Here is an 8,227-nt window from a genome sequence, read left to right as displayed (position 1 = left end):
TAACCATAAAAAGATAGGTCGACACTACTGACTTTTCTTGAACAACATGGACACATTTCACAATGCCCAAGGTAAGATTTCTGTAGACTGTCAGGTAAAAATCTAGGGTAGTACAATTTTAACACTTTATGCACATTAAGGTGCGAAGCATCTTCTGCGGATGATTTTGACTCTTCTACTGCCGATAAGCGTCTTCACAAACTCGATCCCTTTCTCCCGTCCCCTCAACTCCAACTTGCAATGCTTCTCCTGCCACAACGCTCGAACCAATGAGGAATGCAACAGAAACTTGGTGACGTGTCTGGCTTCACAGCAGTCTTGCCAAACAGAGATTCGTGTTTGGAGCACGAAAGACGAGTTCGACGTCAGAATCAGCAAGGTGAGCAATAAGCAATGAGCAATTTCACTACATTTGGTAAGTCTAACAATAAATCTAAATTTGTAATGTTTGTGCTGCAGGGTTGCAAGCAAACCCATGCCTGCCTCAACAACGAGAAACAGAACTATCGACCCAGCTGGCCCATCACGCAGTGCAACAACGTGGAGGACACACCTTTGTCTGTATGTCGGCATTGTTGCGCAACACCCGGTTGTAACGGCGACATGGATCGTAAGTTCGTGTTTTTATTATAAATTCCGATATAACGTGAAATAAGGGGCATTCTGTAAACCGTAACCCTCGTTTGAAGAGAGGTCATGTTCACCCCTCGATGTCCCAGCAAACGGGAAATCGTTCTGCAGTTACAGCCAGGAGTTTAAGACAGACGTTTGCGACTTTGAATGCAACAAATGCTTTAAATTGAACGGCTCGTCGCGACGAATGTGTATGGAGGACGAGATTTGGTCAGGCGAGGAAGCACAGTGTGTGTATGGTAAGTAAGCTGTTGTTTGATCTGGTAAGTCGTCAGTATCATCCGTCCGATGATTTATGCAGATACCGACTGCGACGTATGCGACATTAAGATGACTGAACCTCCAAGGAATGGTGGCGTCAAATGCACTGATTTAAACAAATTCGGTTCAGTTTGCTCGTTTGTCTGCGACGATGGCTACGATTTGTTTGGACAAAAGTCGATTACTTGCGACATAACCAGCAAAGAATGGAACTTCGCCAGAGCACGCTGTTTTTGTAAGTTTAAAAAATAATATTGGAATAAAATTCTGGTATTTTTCAGCATGCTGAATTAAAAAAGTTTTATACTTTGGATGGTGTGCTTTCAATTCTTTTAGTCAAATAGTATAAGTTCTTTAAAATGTAAAAAAAATGCACAGTGACGGAGAAAACACAAGTGGTGGAATGTCCGAATCTTAATGTGGAAAACGGAGAGGTTTCTTGTTCAACTGCGGGAATACCTGTAGTCGATACCACTTGTAAAATCACATGTGATACCTGTTACCGAGTAGATGGCCCAACAAGCCGAAGATGCCTGGACAGCACCTCGTGGTCTGGGGAACAAACAATATGTGTTTATGGTGAGATATACAGTTATTTTGCATTGAGTTTTTGCTCCAAAAAATGTAAACTGGGTATTTAGGCCTGCGATAACGGCTGCGGATGTAATGATAACTTTACTAAATATCTTTTTTGTATAGACCCCATGTCAGATGTAAACTGCCCAGCTTCTTACTGTGACACCAACATGCTGATTGAACCGGAATATGTAATAATGGATTGCACAGACGGCGCTAGACTCGGATCGCGTTGCTCATTTTCCTGCCAAGACGGATACGAGGTGTTTGGAAACAAAGCTTCCACGTGCATCAGCGACACGAGACAATGGGACAATGAAAAACCAGTTTGTCAGCTGAGTAAGTTTAGTCCAGTGGCGGAAACTTTTAGCTATACGAAAATTTCTAACACATGACTTATCCCTAATATAATCTCGTAAAAACTTGCGATTTTTTTCTGCATCACCATTATCGTAACAAGAAATAACTTGTTATACAGTGGCACTAAAAAATCATGGAATCTATTCGATCACTAATTTTGTTTAATTTCGGCTCTCTTGAGACGTTCAGGATAAAAAAATGTTTTTAGTGGTGTGCGAGGCCCTTCCCCCACCGGTTATTTTGTTGGGAAATGGAACTTCTTCTTGCACCAAGGAGAGCCGGGTCGGCTCCGTGTGTTCGTTTTCTTGTGATAAAGGTTTCACTCTTCAAGGCAGCGACGAGCTCGTGTGCGACGAACAGACGAGACTGTGGGTCGGAGATTTGCCTCACTGCAAACAAGGTAACACACTTTGATTGAAAACCATTTCATAATTCATTGTTTGTTTTTTTTGTCAAAAGACGGGAAAAATACATTCTGGTGAAATCATTGAAAGTACATCAATGCACACCATTTATAGCGAATCTTATTTTGCAGATTGCCATGCACTGGCCGTCCCAACCATTGACGAGACGAACTGTGAGTGCAGGACAGGCTTCGAAGGTGCGAATTCTTGCTTTAAAATAAAAAAAAAAACAAGTTCGACATTACAGCTAACTTGTTCCACATTATACAGGAGATGGCTATAACCTTTGTTCTGACATAAATGAATGTCTTTTCACTTTGCTCAGTGGGTGCCACGAGCACGCCACATGCGAAAACACAGTCGGATCATTCGAGTATGAAATCTGTTCATTTAACATACATACGTCAACGGGTCGTTTTCATTATTTCGTGTTTTTTCAGTTGCACTTGTAACCCTGGATACAGAGGTAACGGTTTTACGTGTGTGGACATCAACGAGTGCATCGAAGGTCTGGACGACTGCTCTACGCCGGACGAAGGGGGCATGTGCGTTAACTTGCCTGGAACATTCTCTTGTACTTGCGCACCAGAATATACCGGAAATGGGAGAAATTGTACAAGTAAGAATCACGATATTAAAGCATAATATGTTCGATTCTTGGCGTTGGAAGCAAACACATTGAGGGAATTGTGAAATAACCTACAACTTTATTTCCAGAAATTGATCTTCCTTGTCCAGCACACGATCTTCTTGACGGCTTGTACTGCTTCCGTTACATGGTGGTCGATCCCGAACATCCTTCCTTCACTGCTTCTGACGCTTGCGCCAACATTGAAAGCGGACATCCAGCGCTCATCCGGACCCAGGAAGATTACGAAACACTCAACGCGATTCTCTTGGTACGTTAAACAAAGTTCGAAACTTCAACGTTTTAAAGAAAACAACGCGAAATATACGCAAACATTATGACCTCCAAAGCGGAATTGCCAGCGTTGTGCAAACCTTTGCATGCCATTTTTTTGGTGATATTAAGGCCGAAAATCGAAGAGAGTTAAAACAAGCTTCCCCACTCACCCTAAGGTCTATCAACAAACGCCCTATTGACGTTTTTGTTTAGAACAAACTTATTCCCGAAAATGACATGAAAACTGTTATCTTGGGGCCATGGATTGGTTTGGACAATCGTTATGAAACTGGAGTTCTCCGATGGAGGGATGGATCAGTGCTCTCTCCTTACGATTACCAGATGTGGGGAGACAAGCCGCCGAAGATAGGAAACCGTATGTTTTTCATCTTGTATCTTGCCTATATACTTACAATACAGACAGACTGTTTCGTCGCATATTTCGTTGTAAACATGTTTCGATGAAAGTATACGGTTTTGTATTTTTACAGAGGTTTATCACTACCTTTTTACTTTTTATATTTCTGGATAACAATAAATTAGAGTAATTTGCTTCTCTGCAGAGCGTGAACCGGTTTGCGTTCACTTGGTGTCAGACCCTGGTCGATTTGGCACTCGCGACTTCAAGTGGGTTGAACTTCAGTGCAACGAATTCGCCAGATACGTTTGTGACAGCGAGAAAGCCATTGGTATGTTAAGACCTTAGAAAAACACCTAGTTATTGGCCATCTACAATACACTTTCTACTTTTTTAGAACAAATTAGTCTCTGTCAGCCTGCCCTTGCCGGGTTACCCAATGGTGACGTAAGTTGCACCGACGGATGGAGAAACGGTTCACGATGCACTTTCACGTGCAAGCCCGGATTCACTCTCCTGGGACCATCCGACACTGTGCAATGTGTCGCCCCCTACATGGCATGGGACAACATCCTACCAGTGTGTGTTGGTGAGTGTTGCACGTTATGAAGTCAATAATTGAAGTCGGCTAGTTTATTGTAAACATTGAAAAATCGATTTCGCCTGCACGTGCATCCAAAGTTTCTGCTGATACAAAATTGCAAGTAAAGAACCAGTGTTTCACAATATTTTGAGCAACATTCCCACGTACAATGCGTTTTAATTACACCGCTTGTGACAGTTATTTGGACAAGGTCTGTTGAAAGGATTCATTCTATTTGACCTTCTTTTTGCACCCAAACAACCGTGATATTTATGTTGTTTAGAGTCCGTTTGTCCGAATGTTGCTGTACCAAGCGGAGGTTCTGTACAGTGTACTGATGGCCACAAGGTGGGGTCAGTGTGTCACTACTCGTGCCACGACGGGTTTAAACTTTCCGGGAACGCAATGGTCGCCTGCGAAGACAACCTAGATTGGAGCGGCCGAAAGCCCTGCTGTCTGGGTGCGCATCATTAACCACATTTTACATTTTTTGCTCTTGGTCGCGACGCTATTTTGTTTTTCAGATCAATGCCCACCTAAAGCCAAACTAAATCTCGTCTTTGTCGTGGATCGATCAAGCAGTATCGGTGCAACAAATTTCCAGACCATCCTTACTTTTGTCGAGGCTGTGAGTTTAATCCATTCCTACTCCCTCTACCACCTCTTTACAACTTTGACTTACCATTGCTTTGATTCGCAGATGTATAAATCATTTGAAATTTCCTCGGTATTTACTCAAGTTTCTCTTGTGGGATTCGACTCAACCGTGTTTGTCCCGAACGACACTTTGTGGCACACCAATGAAGCTTCGGTTCAATTGTCGCTGCAACAGCTGACGTACACCGGAAAGGGTACTCTTGCAGGTACCAACACTAGCGCTTTACAGTCCCACTAAAAATACAAGTAAAGTTTTTTTACTCTTTAAAGTTCTTTTGACACGTGACTTGATCCCAAACTTCCAGATATTGATTAGTTCAACAATTCAAGCTAAATAACTAAAAAAATTATGGCGTTTTTAAGGCCAAGCACTTAAGTTTGTGGCTGCAAATTTATCTGGAATGCGAAGCGACGAAGGAGTGCCCACGGTGGTTGTGGTTCTTACTGATGGAAATGCTAAGGACGATCTTCGTAATGCAGGTAAAAAAATTATTGTGACAGCAAAATTACTTTAATTTTTGTCTAAACCAAGTTAATGCCACCAGCTAAAAACAACAACATAATTGCGATTTGCGTTTGGTGATACAACAAAAAAACTAATGTCACTATTGCTTTTGTTTAGCCAAACAGCTTCGCGATTCAAAGACTCACGTGATTGCGATCGGCATAACTGGGTCCCACCTACAGGATCTAAGTCTTATTGCCTCCAAACCAATCAGTGACAACACTTACAGTCTCGCCGAAGTATCTGACATCAACGAAGTTGTTGGCAATGTGGCCGATAAAGTCTGCAGCGTTCAATGTTGATGAAAATATTCTAGAGTTGTTTCCAAATATTTTACCTAGCATGAATATTCAGTAGAATTCGTGGTGTACTTATTGAACTGTTTTATTTGTTGGGGTTTTTATGTTTCATTGTTTTGAATACAAAATTGACAACCCGTAATGACTGTGGGCTGCAAAGTAAGGAAAGGGGTCTGAAAGATAAGGTTGTATATCCAAAACTAAAAATCGGTGCGAAAAATTATATGCTGTATTACCAATCTGAATTGTAACAAAACAATCTCGAAACTCCAAACATTGGAAAATACGTACAAGTTTGCTGTCAATCACACCAGACACTTGAAGCAGTACTTGATAAACACGTCATTCGACCGCAATCCAAAAAATAATCGTGGAGAGAGAGTGTATTCTAAAACTCCATTATCATCGTTGAGAATTGGCAAAGAGATTAGAAGACAGAAACCACGGGGTCGCAGCGCGCTTATTATCAAAGCTGGTCGTCTCAATATAGAGGCGATGTGTGGCCATTCCGGAAATCTAATCTAGTACGCCTAATCATTACCTACTTACAGGAGTTATGGGTTCAAGGGCGCACTTGGCTTGTTGGCTTGGTTGTACAATTTATCACCCATGTGTAGAATACTCGTGCAGTGCTGTCAGCAAAGCAAGGAACTGCTGTTTGAGATTATGCTCCGGATTATTGTCTTATTTTTGAGTGAGTAACAAATCGGCCAATTAGTAATTCGTACAAATTAGTGATCGCTTTGTTTGTATTGTAGTGCTGATGTCACGGTGCGTTGTACAAGGTGTGAAATGCTACAGCTGTGCGGGAGCCTCAAGCAACGCGGAATGCAACAAACAAGGATTAGTGGAATGTCCGAAAAGCGAGGTGAGAGTTACGTAACAAGTGGGACAGCAGATAAGCTTTCGTGAAACTGACACACCGCTGCACAGCAGTGGTTGCAACAAAATGCAAGTTCAAAACATGCGTACTTTGCTGAACATCAAACCCTTTAGGAAATGGTATTTATGAACTTGTTGTATTTTAGGATTGGTGTCAAACGGAAATTCGCACGAGGGTAAACGGAGAATTCGAAAAACCTACATTGACAATCAGGAAAGGTTGCAAACAACAAAAAGCGTGTTTGAACAATGAAGCACAGAATAATCGAACGAGTTGGCCTTCAACACAATGCAATAATGACCTGGACTCACCTTTGTCCGTGTGTCGGTACGTAACCTTTTGTGGCATCGACTTTAGATCCATTTATCGCGCGATTTCTTCACAGATACTGCTGTTCTGAGGGAGACGGTTGCAATGAGGGTCTTAAAGGTATGTTAGCACAGCAATGTGGTAGAGTTAAGTACAACCGACGTTAAATACGTGTTCAACGAATTGATCATTATTGTAATAATTAAGTTTCCATATTAGAAGGTTTACAAGCACATGTTTGTAAAAACACGAAAATAATAAACGTAACTTTAATTTGGTTCAGTACACTTATGTATTACACAGTAAAAAACTTTGACCTTTTTATTGTTTTCACCTCACCATCAAGAGCATCTTACGTTTACAATCACTTTTATAGATCATGACTGCGGTGAAATTCAGCCTCCTCAAAATGCGGAATACGTTTGCGAACCTGACAACAGATATTTTTCGTCGGAATGTTTCCTGCAATGTTTGCCCGGTTTCCTAAAACAGAAGGAGGTCAAACCTGTAGAGAAAGTTTGCACAAAAAACGGTTCGTGGTCAGTCGTAAAAAGAAAAAACGTCGAAATTGTGGCACAAGAATTTTCGTGAGTTTTGGAAATGATTTGAAAACGCATTGATTTTCCATGTATTTTTAGCATAGTTTTTGTTTCTAGTTGCGTATGGGATGGGGTAACGCAAATCGGTTATCCGTTTTGCGACATCTTTGCTCCTCCTCCAAACTCAAAAGTTGATTGTTCTAATGGTGAGGTAAGTCCACAGCCCAGTTTATCGGAAGTAGTTTGTCACTGTTTTGACATTTATATTTACTAGGAACAGTATAACAATATCTGCTAAACGGATTTTCTGCATTTTAGTGCAATGGAAAAGAATGTGACTTGTTGACTGAATGTAAATTGAGTTGCGAGAAAGGTTTCACACCTAGAAACATTTCGAAAGCCGTCTGTACTCAAACAGATCCATCGCTTGACGCTTTGTGGGACGTTAATCCTGTGGAATTGAAATGTGATCGTAAGTAGCAATTTTTGGAAGCCTAACATTCTGACTTAACCACCCACGACTTTTCATTTAACATTGACACGCATATCGTTTATTCTGTATTAATTCCTAATACTTTTATAACTTTATCTACAAACAAAGGAGTGTAATAACAAAAACATGTTCTATTTCCACAGCAATAACTTGTCCACAATTAAGCGTTCCGGAGTGGGGAACGATGAACTGCAGTTCGAACGGGTCTCAGTTGTACCAATCAGAATGCGTGTTTGGTTGCTTAGACGGCTTCAATTTAAACGGATCAGACGTGAGAAAGTGTCAAGAGGACGGTTCATGGTCTGGTGTGGAAGGAAATTGCACTGGTAACGTTTATTCTCATTTCATAAGATATAAAATCTTTTACCCCAGTTTTATCTGAAAAAACCAAAGCATATATGAAAGGAATTACAATAAATTGATGTTTCAATCTACGTCAGCACACAAGTAACCTGTACATGTA

At 41.2% G+C, this 8,227-nt stretch overlaps 1 protein-coding gene across 1 annotated transcript; it reads left to right on the top strand.

The window, feature by feature from the left end:
* The first annotated feature begins 46 nt into the window (after nucleotides 1-46).
* Nucleotides 47-5,543, top strand: LOC145902879 (uncharacterized). Its single transcript, XM_082990969.1, has 19 exons — nucleotides 47-71; nucleotides 141-379; nucleotides 460-610; nucleotides 690-872; nucleotides 935-1,129; nucleotides 1,273-1,473; nucleotides 1,594-1,809; nucleotides 2,366-2,431; nucleotides 2,505-2,607; nucleotides 2,675-2,853; nucleotides 2,952-3,133; nucleotides 3,352-3,514; nucleotides 3,702-3,827; nucleotides 3,894-4,085; nucleotides 4,363-4,539; nucleotides 4,604-4,707; nucleotides 4,780-4,942; nucleotides 5,100-5,216; nucleotides 5,359-5,543. Exons 1-19 carry the CDS (start codon nucleotides 47-49, stop codon nucleotides 5,541-5,543), a joined length of 2,967 nt encoding a protein of 988 aa, XP_082847095.1.
* The last annotated feature ends 2,684 nt before the right edge of the window (nucleotides 5,544-8,227 follow it).

The sequence above is a fragment of the Ascidia mentula genome, chromosome 5 (assembly GCF_947561715.1).
Source record: "Ascidia mentula chromosome 5, kaAscMent1.1, whole genome shotgun sequence".
Classification (NCBI taxonomy): Eukaryota; Metazoa; Chordata; class Ascidiacea; order Phlebobranchia; family Ascidiidae; genus Ascidia; species Ascidia mentula.
This window is presented reverse-complemented; position numbering and strand designations above follow the sequence as displayed.

Excerpts from the sequence above, each read along its gene's own strand:
- LOC145902879 (XM_082990969.1), top strand. The coding sequence starts at position 47 with ATGGACACATTTCACAATGCCCAAG. Across the intron at positions 611-689 it reads TTGTAACGGCGACATGGATC|AGAGGTCATGTTCACCCCTC; the intron begins GTAAGTTCGTGT and ends CCTCGTTTGAAG. Across the intron at positions 2,432-2,504 it reads GTGCAGGACAGGCTTCGAAG|GAGATGGCTATAACCTTTGT; the intron begins GTGCGAATTCTT and ends CACATTATACAG.